General features: G+C 43.2%; 1 protein-coding gene across 1 annotated transcript in view; it reads right to left on the bottom strand.

Moving 5' to 3' along the window:
* Positions 1-5651: 5651 nt before the first annotated feature.
* Positions 5652-19187, bottom strand: part of UPF2 (UPF2 regulator of nonsense transcripts homolog (yeast)) — a 95683-nt gene continuing 82147 nt past the window's right edge. Inside the window, exons 20-22 of the mRNA XM_010854099.1 lie at positions 12386-12527; positions 10985-11105; positions 5652-6932 (exon numbers count right to left, since the gene is read on the bottom strand). Of these exons, the coding sequence (XP_010852401.1) occupies positions 6923-6932; positions 10985-11105; positions 12386-12527 (273 nt within the window). The 3' untranslated portion in view covers positions 5652-6922. The remainder of the gene's footprint in view (positions 6933-10984; positions 11106-12385; positions 12528-19187) is intronic.

Genomic DNA, 19187 nt, shown 5'->3' with positions numbered 1-19187 from the left:
TGAACCAATGTAAGTTTCCTGGTCTTGATGTTTAGTGTCATCACATTAGACATCATTGCTGGGGGAAGGTGGACAAAGGGTTTGCGGGACTTGACGTAATTATTTCGAGATAAAAAGTTTTTTAAAAGTAAAATGCGATTAGAGATTTTGCAGTTGTTTTTTATTTCCTTCCCTCAGTAACATCGGGGTGGCCGACTGTCAGGCCCTAGGTGCTTGTCTGCAGATCACAGCAGCAGGAACAGAGCACCTGGGAGCCGGTGCAGAAACCTGGGTGGACCATGCAAGGGGTAGGATACCAAAGTCACAGGCTGCTGGCTCTAGGGACCTAAAAACACAGATCTTCTCTCTCACCCACCAGCACTTCCTCAGGCTTTCTCTTGAGGGGGCCGTGTGGGCCAGTGGCTCTAGCAGGTTCCTGCTGCAGCAGGTGGTGAAGAGGAAGGCAAGAGAGGCCCTGGTGGGTGTGGTCTGCCTGGTTCTGTGACTGCAGGAAGTCAGGGATTTGCAGAGGGAGGCCTGGGCCTCTGGGAGGGCCAAGGGCAGGCTGAGGCCAGAAGGCCCTGGCCTGATCCGGGTGTGCAGCTACCAGTGTGGGCTGTCTCAGGTCTGTCTCCAGGGTCTCTCAAAAACAATGCAAAGCAAACAAACAAAAGTCAAATTAAAAGGAAGGGAAAATCAGGTCAGGCAGAACAGAGAGATCCGCTTATAGTCAGCCCGTCTCCCCAGTCTGCACAGGGTCCAGTGGGAGTGTCCCCTGGCTCCACACTGCCAGGGCCTGCTCCTCACAGCAGGCCTGAGCTCCACGCACACAGTGGGGCAGCACTCTGGAGCAGGGGCCCTGTGCTTTCCTCCCCCTGCCCAGGGCGACATCATGGCCTCAGCTCTTAGGCCCAGACCCTGGCCTGCCCACCTGCAGGCTAGGCAACTCCAGAAACCAGGGCCATTTGGCAGTGGCCCTTTTCCCCAGCAGGCGTGGAACCAGAGTATGCAAACACTTCAACGGGGGCCGTGGGGGCCCCCGGGCAGCACCCCTACATGAACCACACCTGGGGACTGTCTGCACTCTCCATCCTTCTCTGCATTCCCCGCCCACCAACTGCACAGCCCAGGACCCCACACTCCCTTCATCCCACCCCTTCCTACACCAACCCCTCCTAAGCCAGCCCGTTCCCCTCTACCTAGGAAATCTGTCCCCTTTCCACCATCACCCCATCTTTTCTCAGCCAGGCTCTTACCATTTCCTGCCTCTAGGTCTCCCCAGTTCTACTCCAGCCCCTACCTACAATCTGACCTCCACTCAGCAGCTGGATGATCCCATGAAGTCAGACTGAATCAATCACACCACACCCAGAAGAAAATTCACATGCCCCCGACTCTGGCTCATGAGTCCTCTCTGACACAGACAGCTCTGTGCCCACCTCTGACTGGCTTTTCCCTCCATTCCTCAAGCAGGCCATGCTCATACCCACATCTCCAATCCCTCATCTGGAATGTCCTTCCCCGTCTTCCAGGGGCTGATCCTTGTCATTCAGGGAATCGAGCTTGAGGGACCACAGACCACGGCACCTCACCCCTGGAGCACGTGGGCTGCAGTCTGGGTCTCAGGGGAGCAGAGCCTGGGAAGGTGGTTAGAGTGCAGTGTTCATGAGGGAGCACTCTGGGGACCAGCAGCCAAGCAGCAGGGTGGGCAGGGCAGGCTTGACAACAGCTGGACTGGCCCGTGTTGTCCTGACTCAGGCTAAGGACACCAGGTCTTCGTGCTCCTGCTCCGAGCAGCCCTTGCGTGTGGGCCCCCACAGGCCCCCTACCGCACCTGCAGCTAAGCCCATCCCAGAACAGGGCCTTCAGCATCGCAGTATCCATCTCAGCTTCTCTCATTTTGATATTCTTCTTAATTTTTTGTTCCTGTGTGCTCTTCCTTCAAGAACAGCTCCACAGAAGCAGGATTTGCCGTGTCGCCAGGACCTTAGCCTAGCACATGGCAGGTGCAGAGTGTATGTTCTCCACTCTCCATCACCCTGAAAAACCCACTATTTGATTCTTATGGCACAGGCGACATCAATGAAGCTTCGGCTGAGAAACTTACCCAAGGAACAGCAGGTGTGCAATCCCAGCCAGTGGCCCCGCCTTGCTGGAATCAAGGAAGAGGCTGCACATTCATGAGTGGCTTGGAACAGATTATCAATTACTGGAGGATTGGGGTCATACCTCACAATCCCTCCTGGGCTCAGTGCTAAGTCAATGACCCCCTACACAGAAGCCATAGCACTACGTGCCCTGCGCTGCACCCGAGCAGGGGTGTCTGGGGGCGAAGATCTGATGAAGCTGAAGACAACTCTGCTTCCTCTTTTCAACTCTGCCGCCTGTTCTGCTCCATCCGCTTCTTCCCCTTCACCATGCCCTCTCGAGGAAGCCTGGCGAAAATCCCATCAGCCTCAAGAGGGCTAAATCTTGTCAATCTGACCCCCATCCATATCTGTCCTGGGTGAAGGGTGCATTTCAGCCAAAAGCCCATGCTTTTCTGGGATGCTGGATGACCCCCAAGCCACCTGTGCTACTTCTGAAGTCAGACGAACTAGGACCTTGTGTGTTTCTCCTTAGTATTCAACCCTGTTACTGGCAAGAGATATATAGAGAAAAAAACTGAGAAAATAAAGAGGTGTATGCCTGAAATCAAGTGGCCAGTGATCTCTGGGGAGACAGACACTGTTTCTCTCTGACAAGGTAACGGGACGTAGCCCAGGCCTGTTTCACTGAAAGGTGGCATTCCCACAACAGTTCAGGAACATTTTTCTGTGGGTAATAAAGTGGAGCTTGTTGGAAGTTGTGTGTGATTTTCAGCCACCAAGGTCTGAACGCAGGATTCTCTGCACACTTGAAGGGTTTACGAGCTCAAGGGCCAAGCTTGGCCAACTTTGAATCCAACTATGTACAATGTGCAGAGCACACAGAAGCTGTGGTGCTAATATTACTACCACTACTGGTCAACATTTATTGTGCACTTACTATATATCAATCCTAGCCACTTTAAGACCCTCAAGTCCATTATCTCATTAATTCCTCAGACAACCCTAGTAAACTGTCTACAGAGAAAACTGAAGTTTAGAGGTCAATGACCATCCAAGTTCATACAAGTAGGAAGCACGGGAGTTGGTGCTCAATAAACATCTAATGAGTTACTGAGGGTGTCCGCCTGGCACCTCTACATCCCCTTTGGGAATAGGTGTTTCAGGCCTCTGGGCCACTAGTGAGAAAATGCTCCAGGCCTGAGGGCTCCTTAGTGGCAAGTGTGTACAGGTGCACACAGATCTCAGGGGACATATGAAGTGCCCCTGCTCACCTCCTAGATTACAAAGCAAACAATGCATGGAACTAGACTGACACTCTGCCCATCAGTCCAAACGAGAAATGCCCTGTGAGTGCTGGCCCATCTTCAGGCCAGCATCCAGAGTCAGAGTGAACTGGGAAATGGGAGACTAGTGGGACCTGTGTCCACTCTCCAAATTCCTGAGCTCACCTGGTCAGCAGATGAGAACCCATCACATACCCGGCCTGGGGTTCAGTGGCATTTGGGTCAAGTGCAGAAGTCCTGCTGTGGAAATGGCAGGACAGGTGATTGAGAATGTGGCCACATGCGCTTCCTGGGGTAAAGCAAGTTCCCTCAGATTTCTCAGCGTCCGGGGGAGCATGTGATGAGCACCTCCCAGGGTCCCCTAGTCCAGCCTGGTGCTCCTATAGATAGGAGTTCTGTGTAACTCTTTCAGAACAGCTGCTGAGCACCACCCTGCAATTAATCTCATCCCCACCCAGCGGCAGGTGGGCAGCACCTTTGATGAAGTTCAAGGTGGTGGTTTAGTCGCTAAGTTGTATCCGACTTTTGCGACCCCATGGACTGTAGCCCCCCAGGCTCCTCTCCAGGCCAGAATACTGGAGTGGGTTGCCATTTTCTTCTCCAGGGGATCTTTCCAACTCAGGGATCAAACCTGGGTCTCCTGCATTGTAGGCGGGTTCTTTACCACCTGAGCTACAAGGGAAGGACAGCATCTAAATCAAATGAGGGATGAGGGAACAACAAGGTGTCCTAGAGGAGACGAAGCTTGAACTATATCTTGAAAGTAACCAAGCCAGGCAGTAAGGAGAAAACAAGGTATCATAGTAACAGTGCCATCAAGTGGACCCTTCCTACATGCCACGCACTGCATAAGCAGTTTACACATATGGTCACCTAACTTCACAGAACTGTCACATTTCTCCCTTACTAGCGTGTCCCATGGGAGCAGGGATTTTTTTTCCCCCGACCTCTGTATCCCCAGTGCCTGGTAAACAGAATGGGGTCAATCAATCCTTCCCTTCCCATGGTCGCCAAGTATTCATCAAAATGTTTAAATCCATAAATCCAACCAGACTAACTATCCAGTGTCACACAGGAAACCAAAGAAAAGGTTTAAAAAAAAAAAAAAAGAGTGCTTGTAGACATTCATGCACATACTCAGCAGAATCTGAAATGCTTTCCCCAATAACTATAAAACTAAAACCTCTTCCAAGGAAACATTTGAGTAATAACCCAACAATTTCCAAAGTTACTCCTCCAGAAAGAAGCACTTACTGAGATAACAGAAGATGGCTGACTATCCTTTGTACTTTGTCCAAAGGTTTAAAAAAGCATCACAGTAAGAATGCCAAAAACGTGGTTTTACTTATAGCATGCAAAGTATTTTTAAACTGATTCCACCTCCATTTTGTCTTTATTCAAAACAAGCCTAGGGAAGAGCATTAGACAGAGCTAGTGCAGCTACTCCAGTGCCGGCCACACAGAGCGAGAGATGTTTTAATGAGATGTTGTATAGATAAAACATTTAGAGTTCTTTAAAAGCCAAACTAGAAATAAACGTGTAACTATGTGGAAAAGCTTCATGTTTAAAATCTGAGTGAACCCCAGTTATGGATGAGTGTAGGAAGCGGCCTCATCCAGGTAATTCTTAATGCTCCTGCCTGCGAAGCCAGTGGTTTCACAGAACTTGCCCCCTTGACCGCTGATACTGGTCCAGGGATGGATGCTGTGCCAAGTGGAGCCAGCAAGTAAAATGGCAATGAGGGCTGGGAAACAGGGCTGAGAGAATTGAGTTTTGAAACTTTATTAAGTCTTTTTCTTTTCAAATATGAATGACTCTCAGCTGAATTTTAGCAAGAGTGATTACAGTCACACCTTCTGGATTGTCTCAGTCAACCTTGGAATGAACACCTGAAAGAAATTGAAAACAATGGTTCTCACGATTCCCTTCTGAGCTGCCTGTCTTACAGCGGCGTTTATCAACCCTGCTGCACACCCTCAGGTAACAACATAAACACCACCCAGACCAGATGGTGCTGTGCCAGCATTTTCCATTGTGACTGGTTCAAGCCTCTTCTAAACATGTTTATTCGATCAGATTCCACGGGCTACTTTCTGTACTGACCCCAAGGTAAGCTGACTCAGGCACCCAAGAAAACAATGCAAATAACAGATGCTAAAACGAAAGCAACGATACAAGTGAAATGCAAACAAAATCGTCTCTAAGACTATAAAGAACAAAGATACCCGTGGAAGATACTGATTTACCCATTTAATAGGTTTCCAAAATCCACACCAAATAAAACACAACCACACCAAATCGAAATTACAACACTTTATTGCAGCATCGGCAAAGGTCAGATTTCTGAAGCTGGTGAAGATCGGGCAGCATTTCCATGTGAAATGTTACAACTTTACAGTTTTGTTTCTTATTTAATTCTACATGCAGAAACTAAAATATGGTGAAAGAAAAAATGCAAAACAGCTAGAAAAAAAGATGTAATCAAGTTGTAGCTTACAGATGTGCTTGCTCTTCAACTAAATTCACTATGCCTACTGGAAAGCAAACGAAAGACAACTATCCTAATAAATTAACAGATTGGCCAGAAACAGACTAAGAACTCTCATTTCTATGTAGTGGGGGGAAAACAAAACAAAACAAAAACAAAAGCAAAATAAAAGCTCTACTGTTTCCATACTTTGTTTAGAGACAGAGGCTGTAAACCCATGAAGGTCAACAAAATCTCCGGATCCCCTTCTCGCTGTCCTTCGTCCATCTTCTGTGGTGTCTGCCTGGCACGCTGTTTGTTTTCAATGATACTTACAATGGGCTCGACCATCCCTGTTCTGAGGCTGGTGTCAGACTCCCCTAAGCCATCTGGGTGCATGCTGTGTGTACTAATCGTCCTCACATTTTCCCTTTACCCTAATAGGCAATGTTGTATTACTGACTCTGATGGATAAAACTGATTTTTCTCCCCCATCCCTTGTTCCTCATGAAAGAGATTCCTAAACAAAAGCCTTCCTGGTGGATTATCTGGTACCTGGATATCTTTCATCATTTTGCTGTCCTGCATGTAAGTTTTCACTAGAAGATTTTACTGCTTGCTCTATACTTTTCTACTGTAGTTCTGGAGCCCCCAAATGTATCTTCTTTCAACATAGGATGTTCAATTCAGAGACACTGAAACTCAAATCAAGTTTAAACTCAAGTTCATTTCCCCCATACCATTACCATTACAACCGTCTCTTCTCCGGCTCAGTCATCTCACTGACGCTCTTCCTGGTGTAACTGCTCAGGAGTCAAGTCAACCACCTCATTTCTTGACTGCCATTCTCAAGAGAAGATGAACCCTCACGTGATTTCCATTACAAAAGGCCTTTTCCGCCTTGTCTGGAAGCGTCGGCTTGTTCCGGTGTTGGCAGAGGCTGCTGTTTCTGCCTCATGGCCCCAGCCTGTCCCAGGTTTAGATTCGCAACTCTCTAGACCGACATGCTGAGATGTGTCCACTGCTCTCATTCAATTGCTGGAGGACTCCACTATCCACAACATCAGATACAGGACCTAATGAAATGACACGTGCTGCTGGATCAACGTCTCCTAGAGGCACAAACAGGGCAATGTTAAAGAACCAGGACTGAGGATGCCCCTCCAGCAAGAAAATGCCCCCTGAGCACCACCAGCCACTGTTCACTGACTACAGAGAAGTCAGTGCTTTTTAAAAAGGGTACAGATTCCTACTGAAGAAACAAGAGGGGCAGAGGGACACTGAACAGGGCAATTCTGACAGTGACGGGGAGGGTGGGCCTGTCAGCTTTCCTATAAGTACTTTCTAAGATGCTGAAAACTCATGGTGTCGCAGCTGAACTGCGTAACCCCCAAATTTATGTGCTGAAGTCTAACCTCTGAACCTCAGAATGCAACCTTATTTGGAGAAAGGGTCACTGCAGATGTAATTAGTTAAGAGGAGGCCAGACTGGAATCAGATGAGCCCCTAATCCAGTATGACTGTGTCCTCGTAACAGGACATCTGGACAGACACACACCTGAGGAGAACCCCACATGAAGAGGAAGGCAGGGATCAGAAGGTGCTGCAGAAGCCAGGAGTGCCAGGGGCTGCTGGCAAACCACCAGGAGCCAGGAGGGAGCCGGGAGCAGACTGTCCCTCTCAGCCCTCAGAAAGAAGCGACCCTGCCTTGACTTTGGATTCCGGCCTCCAGAGTGTGAGATGTGAGTTCTGTTGTGTGAATCACACCGTGTACTATGCTATCTTTCAGCAGCTCTAGCAAATTAACACAGGTTGCCTACACAAGGCCAGTTGCATTAGCAAGAAACTTCCAAAGACTAAAATGCAAATAAGGAAAAGTCTATCTTCAGTTGGATACATCTGCAAGTTGTACAGAACTGAACAGAATGGGAAAAGGTCAGTAACAGGAGTACTCCCTGAGAGAAAGAAACAGTCTCTCTCTTGATGTCAAGACAAAGCAATGGTCTAAAACAGAATATTTTAGACAAATGCAGTGAATAAAGGAAAAGTGTTCAGTCTTTGATAAGTGAGACACACCTGCCATATAATCTCTCACTATATACAATCACTCTGAGAGTAGTCCACACTCCAGCAGCTTTGACATCACCTGACAGCTTGTTAGAAACTAATCAGAACCAGTAGTTTAATGAGAGTCAAGATGGTTAAAATGTGTATTTTAAAGTTTGAGGAGCAATGGTATAATCCACACGAATTTACAAAGTGTAAACTGTACTTGCAAAAGATGCTATTGTTGTTCAGTTGCTAAGTCATGTCAGACTCTCTGCAACCCCATGGACTGCAGCACGCCAGGCTTTCCTGTCCTTCACTATCTCCTAGAGTTTGCTCAAACTCATGTCCACTGAGTCAGTAATGCCATCTAACCATCTCATCTTCTGGTGCCCCCTTTTCCTCCTGCCCTCAATCTTTCCCATAATGCTGTGTTTCACAGTTTTTTCAACACTAGCAGAGTGGAAAGCAACCCTGTCCTGCCTTACAAAACACGTGGGTAACTGTATTACTTAGAGTGCTATTGCCATCTTAATTCATTCGCAAAACGCTTATACTTTGTTAGAACATTAATACCCAGGGAGAAGGGCTGAAATTTTAACTTACAGCCTACTTCAATCCTGATTAGAAAATATAAAAATCATTACAATTAATGTCTGAGAGCCTTATCAAAATCTAGAGATAAGAAAAACTTAAAACCGCTTTAATAACCAGGTTTCTAGTAAATTTCCCTTCATCTGCCATACAATGTCAACAATATTAATAACTTTTAAAAGAGTACAAGCCAAGTTAGGAGTCAACTGAAAACAGTTCTTTAGACCTCACAGAATTTCTTCTGCCTCCTTCTATAGGAATTCGGCACCAGGTAGCCGAGGACCATGGCTCTAGATAAGCAGCTTCCCAATGAGTCTGGCCCAGTGTTAAAAACAGAAGAAAATAAAGAGGAGCCAAAGACCAAAAGACAAAAGACAAAAAAAGACAAAACCAAAAGACACCACCCCATCAGCTAATGTTCTTCCACATGACTACACTTCACTTAAATTTAAGTTTAAAAAACACATGGTACTTGAAAGGCTCAGAAACTCATTTTTACGCCTCCCCAGTATTCATCCATACCTGCATTTTGAGAGCTCTGGCTTTGTAAATACCACAAAACCATGAGACCTTACAGAGGGTCATTTTTAAAGAGCACTGTACAAGTTAGGATTTTATTTTCCAAATCAGTATTTTAGGAAGAGATTTAAAATAGGTAAAGGAAGTAGCTGAAGAATTGGAGTCTCACAAAATTAGGAAAACAAAAGGGAATGAGTGCTGGGTAGCATAACATAGGAAAAAAGCTGATTAAATGATTAAACACAGATTATTTTTTTTGAAGTTTCTCTGTCCATTCAACAAACATTTACTGGGGATCTACTACATGCTAGGCAGCAAAAGCTGTGTAGGAGACAATACGGAAAGCAAGACAAGGCTTCCTGGATCGTCAATTTTCTGGGGGACGGAGACAGACTGGCAGGTGATGAAGCACTGTAAGGTTTGGGGAAGCACCGTGACTCAGGGCACCAAGGTGAGACTCCTGAGTATCAAGGTAAGACCAGATGGAGAAGCAAGAGTTATCCAGAGGAAGAGCCCAAGAGGGTTCCAAACAGAGAGAGGCAAAAGACAGTGAAACTAGGAGAACTAAGAGGCCAGCTGGGTGGGGAGGAGGGCAAAGAACAGCAGGAGAGAAAGCCAGTAAATAGAGTGCACCCTATCATCCAGGGTCATGTTATGAAGTGAGGAGCTGGGACTTTATCCCACAAGCCATGAGTAACCCTGAAGGATGTGAGAACTCCGTGACAAACCAATTTCCTAAACTGAAATTAGATTAGAGTTGTCTGAGCATATGTGAAGTGACAGTCACTCAGTCATGTCCCACTCTGCAACACCATGGACTATACAGTCCATGGCATTCTCCAGGCCAGAATACTGGAGTGGGTAGCCTTTCCTTTCTCCAGGGGATCTTCCCAACCCAGGGATCAAACCCAGGTCTCCCACACTGCAGGCAGATTATTTACCAGCTGAGCCACAAGGGAAGCCCAAGAATACTGGAGTGGGTAGCCTATCCCTTCTCCAGCGGATCTTCCAGACCCAGGAATCGAACTGGGGTCTCCTGCATTGCAGGTGGATTTTGTACCAACTGAGCTATCAGGGCCTGAGCATATAGTTCAAAGTAAAACGGTAGCAGGAACACAAATATTCTTAGTGAGTAAAGACACAGGATGAACATCTGCATTTTCTGCAGTGCTACTACTCCAGCAGTGGACCATTTCTGCAACCCCAGCACCTCTCTCCTACACCTGCTCGCCTACTCCCAAAAACACGTTGATACCTGACGGCTCTGACAGCCTCAGTCTAAACACTAATACTCCGAGGCAGACCTGTAAGAGCAGCAAAGACTATGTCACTTTTGATAATAACCCAAACACAAGACAGAGAACGAAATTGATGGGGAAGGGTCTTCAGATCAGATCCTGTTAAACTTTCAACAATTTTGTTCCTTAAAAACAAGATGAGTGAGGTCTTATTAGGGAATATCTTCTATGTGAAATACCTTACAGTTTTAGTTATTTCACATCAGGCAACTCAAGTTTAAGAAGAACTGGCATGGGTCTCAGCAGGATATTTTATAATTTAAAAACAAACAAAATACCCCCCAAAAAACTCAATCTGCATGCCTCAAAGTCTAACAACAGGTTTTGAGTTTTTATAAACATTATGATTACTTAACACTGGCTTAAGAAATTCTAACAAAAAGCCTGTGACTTCTCTCCAATCAATCAATAACTAGTCCTCTCTATAAATGCAAAAGAGAAAATTTTTAAAAATCCAAAAAAGTCAAAGAAAATGAAAACCAATACTGGTATGACTAAAATCAAGATTTTATAAAACAAACCAAAAAATAGGTAACTATTTTATAAACAGGTTTTTTTTTCCCTCAAATATCTACAACTCAAAGACTTTTCTATTGTGCTAATCCTTGGGCCTTTATCATTAGGTATAATCCAGAACTATCTACCTTACTCACACAGACACCATGAAAAAGAACTAGCTAAGGCAGAAACAAGCGAGATCGTCTTACCTCCCACCAGTCTTAAAGATTAGATCCGCATTAGGCGCTCCCTTTGGGTGTTGGTAACGAGGCCGCCGCTCCCGATTGGTGTTTGCTGGAGCTGGGCGTTGGGCAAGAGACTGCAGCATCTCTGTAGTTAGGAGCAAAACAGAAAAGGCATTAACACTGGTAAATGTACTTCTCCCAATAAGTAAATAAAGGGAGATAAATTTATTAGTTCTGTCAGGTAGCTAACTAAAGAAAAATCACCATTATATGGACTAAAATAATTGAGAAGTACTGGAAGAGCAATCAAGAGAGGAGATATGCTCTTGTGTACCATATAACACCATGCTCCCTTACAGTCAATGGGGCCACAACTGTGTCTTGTGAGGCAGTGAAACAGTGTAAGAAGCAATAGAGTACAACAGCTGAGAGCATGGTGTTTGGAGCTAAGCAATATTAGATTAGATCCCAGCTCTGCCACATACTACTAGCTATGGGGCTTTTGGCTCAGTTTCCCTAAATATAAAATTTCATTTATCTCATGGAATTATTGTGAGGATTAAAAGCTGTGATCAAGTACATAAGCATCTGGCCATAATAAGCACTTCTACTGAGTGTTAGCTACCATTATTTTATTATTAAGAACCCTGAGTACTGGGAATTCCCTGGTGGTCCAGTGGCTAGGACTCCATGCTTCCATTGCATGGGACATGGGTTCGATACCCAGTCAGGGAACTAAGATCCCGCATGACTTTAGTCATGACCAAATAAATAAATAAACACGATTATTTTTAAAAAATTGGCATCAACCAAAAGAGAAGATTCTAAAAGTGGGATTTAAAGATAGAAAACCAAATATTTATTTATACAACAATCTCTTGCATAAAAAGCAGTTTTGTGAGTACAACACTATATAAAAGCCATGTTATGGCTCTGAGGGCCTTTTAAGGTGTCTGTGGACTCCATATGTAAAGTTTAGCTAATCCAAGTGTGCTGAGTATGTCTGTATAAAACTGGAATCCTAACTTGATGCACTCAAATCTGGAAGGAAGAGAGTCCTCAAGACCAGGATTCCCAAACAGACAAGAGATGATATTTGCTGAATAATAATTTGCTCACAGTTGACTGGCAACACAAGGCAATTAAAACTTGGTACTATCTCACCTGCAATCCAGCTCTTACAGTATGGAATCTAACTGAATTACAAGGGAAGCAAAATATGATAAACATTACATTAGTGTTATTTTATAAATAAGTGAAAGAAAAATAAAGACAGAAAGGAATATAAAAGACAATCAACTTCTCAGGCTAAATATAAACAAACATGACATGAAAAGGAGCAGAATAACAGCTTTGATGTTCTGTATTTTAAAAACCCAAAAGGCATCACAATTTTCCACTTCTGTCTTGGAAACAATGTGATACCTTGATAATCTTCTTGTTCTTGCCGTTCATTGATATCTAGTGTGAGCTTTTTCATTCTCATCCTCTCTTCTTGTTCTGCTTGTTGCTGGTTCCAGTGATTTGCAGCAAGTTGGGAAGACATGGGTACATTAAGGATCTTAAACTGAGAAAAAAAAGTAAAGAAACCACAAATGGCTTGAGAAAATCAAGAAACAAAGATTTCAAATAAATCAGTGCATGCGTTTGTTCTCAGTCACTCCCAACTCGTTGTGACCCCATGGACTGCAGCCTGCCAGGCTCCTCTGCCCATGGGATTTCCCAGGCAAGAATACTGGAGTGGGTTCCCGTTTCCTACTCCAGGGGATCTTTCCCAACACAGGGACTGAACCCAAGTCTCTTGTGTCTCCTGCACAGGCAGGTAGATTCTTTATCACTGAGCCATCTGGGAAGCCCAAATAAATAAGTAGAGCTAAATGAGGTTAGAAAATTAATTTTTCCTTTCCTAATAAGTCAATAAAGACAGTACCATCTCAAAACATAAGACAGACAATAGTGTTACTCTACTTAAGAGATAAACTCATGAGGGTTGGATAAGAAATGGAAGGCCATCAAGTTCAACGTCCATAAAAAGCAGACACTCCTCTTTTCTGCACCCTGTTTGGAAGCAACACATCTAAACAGGGGATCATTTTCCACTGTGTAGACCCTTTTACATATGGCTAATTGTCAGAAAGGGTCTTATACAGCAAGCTGTAATCTGCACCCTTTTCATTTCTACCCTCTGGACTATACAGAACAAATCTAGTCCACCTTTAGGATTATCAAGTCTTCATAGTCTAAAGATAGCTGTGATGCTGGAAAAGAGAAAGAGTTTAGCAACTGAACAATTAGTTATAGGGGAATAATTCTTATCTATGGAATGTTTTGTTTTTAGCAGGATGTTCCTGGTTCAGGATTGTTAACAACTATTAAACCAAAATAAATATCTTTTGCATTTGTTTAAAACAAAAAATTCTTTAAAACATTACATAATGGCTCTTTTACATTAAAACTTTTGCTTTAATAAGACATTTTCTTTCAGTTTATTATTCTAATTCATAGACATTTGAATCTAGAAAGAAATTATCAACAGTATTTTCCTTTCTTTTCAACTATTTCCTTTACTGGTACAAATTTTTCTTTTCCTACTGACTACAGAAGAAAGTTATTTCTGGGCACAAATTTGGTGCACAAAGAGATCTTTCACTTAAGAACTAAAGATTCCTATAAGGCTACGCATTTCACATTTCTAGAAAAACCGTTGCACCAGAAGAACCAACACCCAAAAGTCAAATAAAGAAATAAAAATCAGAACAAAATATACTTTCTTCTTCAGACCACAAAATAACAGCGATGTTTCTTCAAATAATGTTCCTAAAATTGAACATATTCCAAAATTCCAAATAATGTTTATGAGTTGAAACTTTACTTAATAACCAAGTACTCTGAGCTCTCATTTCATGTTTGCTAACATTTTAAAAATAAAGTTCAATAAAAATGTTTCCTTAAACAAAATTTCACGTTTTAAGAAGGACTTCACTCCTTATTCTGAAGTTATATGGGTTACACAGTATATAATCTATCTACTTTGAACAAAAAAATATTTCTGTTAAAATACAGACACATAGTCTTACTTTGACCCATAGAATTTAGAATTCAGGACTACTGAAATGAATTTACTTTTCAAAGCTCAAAAGTTTCTGAAGGTAGGTTTTAATTTTATGCCTACACATTCTGAAAAGATCAAAAGGGTGTGCAAACTGACACAGGTCATGAATTTTTCATATGTGCCTCAGGAAACAGAGGGATGAATGAAGAAAATTGATTATTTATTGTTGTATAAGTTGATCGTCCCCCTTCATGGATCACTGCCTTGTTGTGGTGAAGGGGCTTGCATAACTCAATAAAGCTATGAGCCACGCCATGCAGGGCCACCCGAGACGGACAGGTCATAGCAGAGGGTTCTGACAAAACGTGATCCACTGGAGGAGGGAATGGCAAACCTGGTTATACCTGGTTATACCCAGGTTATACCACCTAGTATACCTGCTGAGAACCTCATGAACTGTATAAAAGGCCAAAAAGATAGGACACCAAAAGATAAGTCCCCCAGGTCTGAAGATGTCCAATACGCTGTTGGGGAAGAGCGGAGAATTACCAACAGCCCCAGAATGAATGAAGCAGTTGGGCCAAAGTGGATATGATACTCAGTTGTGGATGTGTCTGGTGATAAAAGTAAAATCTGATGCTGCAAAGAACAGTATTGTATAGGAACCTGGAATGTTAGGTCCATGAATCAAGGAAAACTGGACGTGGTTAAGGAGATGTTAAGAATAAACATAGACATCCTATGAATCAGCGAACTAAAATGGATGAGAATGGACTAATTTAATTCAGATGACCATCATATCTACTACTGTGGGCAAGAATCCCATAGAAGAAACGGAGTAGCCCTCATAATCAACAAGAGTCCAAAACAATGTACTTGGGTACAACCTCAAAAATGACAATAATCTCGGTTCATTTCCAAGGCAAGCCATTCAACATCACAGTAATCCAAGTCTATGCCCCTACCACTGATGCTGAAGAAGCTAAAGTTGATCAGTTCTATGAAGATCTAGAAGACTTCCTAGAACTAACACCTAAAACAGGTATTCTATTCATCACTGGAGATTGGAATGCAAAAGTAGGAAGTCAAGACATACTTGGAGTAATAGGTAAGTTTGGCTTTGGAGAAGAAAACGAAGCAAGGCAAAGCTTAACTGAATTCTGCCAAAAGAATGCACTAGTCATAGTAAATACCCTTTTTTAACAATACAAGAGATGACTTTACACATGGACATCACCAAATGGTCAATAGCAAAGTCAAACTGATTACATTCTGTGTAGCTGAAGATGGAGAACCTGTATACAATCAGCAAAAACAAGACCTGGAGCTGACTTTGGCTCAGATCATCAGCTTGTCACAGCAAAACTCAGGCTTAAACTAAAGAAAACTGGGAAAAACAATAGGCCAGCCAAGTATAACTTAAGTCAAATCTTGTATGAATTCATAGTAGAGGTAATGAACAGATTCAAGGGACTAGATCTTGTTAACAGTGTGCCTGAAGAACTATGAACAGAGGTTGTAATATTGTACAGGAGGTGGCAAACAAAATCACCCTAAACAAAAAGAAAAGCAAGAAGGCAAAGTGGTTCTCTGAGGAGGTTTTACAAATAGTGGAAAAACAAAGAAACAAAAAGCAAGGGAGAGAGGGAAAGGTACATCCAATTAAAAGCAGAGTTCCAAAAAATAGCTAGAAGAGATAAGAAGGCCTTCTTCAATGAACAATGTTTAATAACAGAAGAATACAACCAAAGGAAAAGATGTAGATATCTCTTCAGAAAAAGTGGAAACAGCAAGGGAGCATTCTGCCCAAAGATGGGCACAATAAAGGATAAAAATGGTAGAGACCTAGTAGATGCTGAAGAGATCAAGAAGAGATGGAAAGAATACATGGAAGAGCTGTATAAAAAAGATCTTAATGAACTGAATTACTATGATGGTGTGGTTAGTCACCCAGAGCCAGACATTCTAGAGTGGGAAGTCAAGTGGGCCTTAAGAAGCACTACTGTTAATAAATCCAGTGGATACGATGAAATTCTAGCAGAACTATTCAAAGCCCTAAAGGATGATGCCATCAAGGTTTTACATTTATTACATGAGCAAATCTGGAAGACCCAGCAGTAGCCACAGGATTGGAAAAGATTAATCCTTATCCCAATCTCCAAGAAGGGTAGTACCAAACAATGTGCTAACCATCAGATAATTGCACTCATCTCTCATGCTAGTAAGGTCATGCCTAAAATCTTACATGCTAGGCTTCAGCATTATGCAAATGAAGAACCTCCAGATGTCCAAGCTGGGGTTAGAAAAGGATGAGAAATAAGAGATAAAATCACCAATATTTACTGAAATAGAGAAAGCAAGGGAATTTCAGAAAAACATCTGTTTCATCGACAACGCTGAAGTCTTTGACTATGGATTACGGCAAACTGTGGAAGCCCTCAGAGAGATGGGAATACAGACCATTTTACCTGTCTCTTGAGAAACCTGCATGTGGTTAAGCAGCAACAGCTAGAACCCTGTATGGAACAACTGATCCATACAAGATCGAGAAAGGAGTACGACAGGGCTGTCTGCTCTCACCCTGTTTGTTTAACCATACACTGAACACATCATGAGAGATGCCGGGCTGGATGCATTACAAGCTGGAATTAAAAGATAGGCAGGAGAAATATCAACAACCTCGGATATGCAGATGATACCACTCTAATGGCAGAAAGCGAAGAGGAACTAAAGAGCCTCTTGATGAGAGTGAAAGAGCCACCTTAAGAGTAAATATTAAACTAAGATCATGGCATCTGGCCCCATTACCGCATGGCAAACAGAAGGGGAAAAGGTGGAAGTAGTGACAGATTTCCTCTTCTTGGTCTCCAAAATCACTGCGGACAGTGATTGCAGCCACAGAACCAGAAGACAATTGCTTCTTGGCAGGAAAATGGTGACAAACCTAGACAGTCTGTTGATAAGCAGAGACATTACTCTGATGACAAAGGTCCATAGTCAAGGCTATCATTGTCTCAGTGGTCACATACGGTTGAGAGAGCTGGACTGTAAAGAAGGAAGAATGCCAAAGAATTGATACCTTTGAACTGTGGTGCTGGAGAAGACTCCTGAAAGTCACTTGAACAGCAAGAAAATCAAATCAGTCAATCTTAAGGGAGATCAACACTGAACATTCACTGGAAGGACTGATAATGAAGCTGAACCTCCAATACTTTGGTCATCTGATATGAACAGACAACTCATTGGAAAAGTCCCTAATGCTGGGAAACATGGAGCGCAGAAGAAGAGGGCATCAGAGGATGAGATAGCTGGACGCCATCACCGATGTAATGAGTATGAACTTGGGCAAACTCCAGGAGATGGTGAGGGACATGGAGGCCTGGTGTGCTGCAGTCCATGGGGTAACAAAGAGTTGGACACAACTGGGTGACTGAACAAGTTGATCTTCACAGAAATATATTCCTAAAGCTCCTTTTAAACAAGAAAAATCAAGACTCAGTAAATGTGTCAATGTAGCAAAGAAAGTTCAGGAGCTGTATAGGAACAGGAACCAATTCCCATGTGATAGTTCAGCCTATGGAACTGAAGTTGCCATGTACTGCCCTTGACAATTATTAAAAAAAAAAAAAAAAAAAGGGAAAAGTCTACTCAGAGAACTAAGTTATCCCTAGAAAAGAAAAGCAGAAACTCTGGACTTCGAGAATTCTGGGGGCCATGGTGAACCAGCAGTTCCAAGTGCTGGGAAGAGTAGTTTTACAAAGACTCCAGCGCCAAGTCTAGGGTCTTGATCAAAAACAAACCTTTATTTTTCTAGGTACTGGGTGGAAGATGAGGGAGAGGGGAAATGTCAGGGCTCAACTCTGGCCTGAAGGTGAGAAAGTGGGGAGCTTTTGTAAAACCTTGATAACCTTAAAGTCTAGGATGGAGGAAAGTCCTGTTGACTTTATGGAATTATGAAGAATATCTGACAAAGACCCAGCAGTGCTCAGAAGCGAAGTCAAGTTAACTATTTACACGTGAGTCATGATGGAAAGCCTGTTCCCAGCCCTCCATTATGTGATCCTAACTGGTACTCAGCTTTCACATCTCAAGACTTATTTGCACCACAGCAAATGATGATATGCTCTGCAACTTTGATCTTTTGAGTAACAAGAAATTACCTGACAAAGCAGAGATAAAAGATGAAGGTAGGCACCATCTCCTTGAGCCTGTTCCGGAAGGGAGGGAACAGAATGTCCCTCGCGTCACAGAGGATATTCCGGGCCTTCCCTGGTCACCCTCTACAACAGGAGTCTCCCTCTCATCACATCCTCCCCACTTCAGTCTCCTATCCGCTTAACTTGCTTTATTTTCCAACAGAGCATTGTCCTCAACCTGACATTATTTCTTGTTTGCCTCTCAATACTAGAATGAAAGCTCCGAAGAGAGGAGGGACTTGGTTGACTGCTATATTTCTGCACGTGGAACAGTGCCTGGTACATAACACGTCAACAATAAGTGTAGCTGTTAAATGACAATTTAAACGAACGTGGGAACCAGGTATCAGACTGGTCTGACAAGCTGTTCTAGCCACCATATTCATAGATGCTTCTGTTGATTATAAGATGCACCATTATTTTACATACCACTAAAACAGAAAAAAATGCTGTCAATTATCCTAAGATTCCATCAACTCTAAGAGGCAGCTTGAACTCAGAAATAATTATGAATTTTTTTTTTTTTTTAACAGAACTAGTAATAAATGATGTAGATCTGGGAGCCGGGCTCCATTTCCTTCAGGGCACTTTCCACAATCAGCAAGTATAATATTATGCTTGTCTCTCTCCCTCAGCTGGTGTGTGCTCACACGGCCAGGGGCTACATCCTGTTCATCACCATTGCCTTACACTTGGGCGGGTATTTGGCAGAGCAGACAAATAATATTTGAGGACTGAATGTATGAATCAAAGTGATAGCTTAGTAGACAGGGGAATGATTGTGAGGGCCATCTGTGAGATAAGGAAAAGAAAGAGGAGGTGGTTTAAGGAGAATGGAGGAGAAGGATCAGGGGTCAGAAAACAATGTTTTTTTATTTTTTTCCCAAAAGCCATTTGGCAAGTGAGCATTTTTTTTTTTTCAAGATTATCTGCCATTACCCTCCTTTCCTTTCTCACTGTGAGCTTACTGATAAAACTT

The sequence above is a fragment of the Bison bison genome, unplaced genomic scaffold, assembly GCF_000754665.1.
Source record: "Bison bison bison isolate TAMUID 2011002044 unplaced genomic scaffold, Bison_UMD1.0 scf7180017864337, whole genome shotgun sequence".
NCBI classification, from domain to species: domain Eukaryota; kingdom Metazoa; phylum Chordata; class Mammalia; order Artiodactyla; family Bovidae; genus Bison; species Bison bison.
The sequence above is the reverse complement of the archived record's forward strand: the minus strand, read 5'-3'. Positions and strand labels throughout refer to the sequence as shown.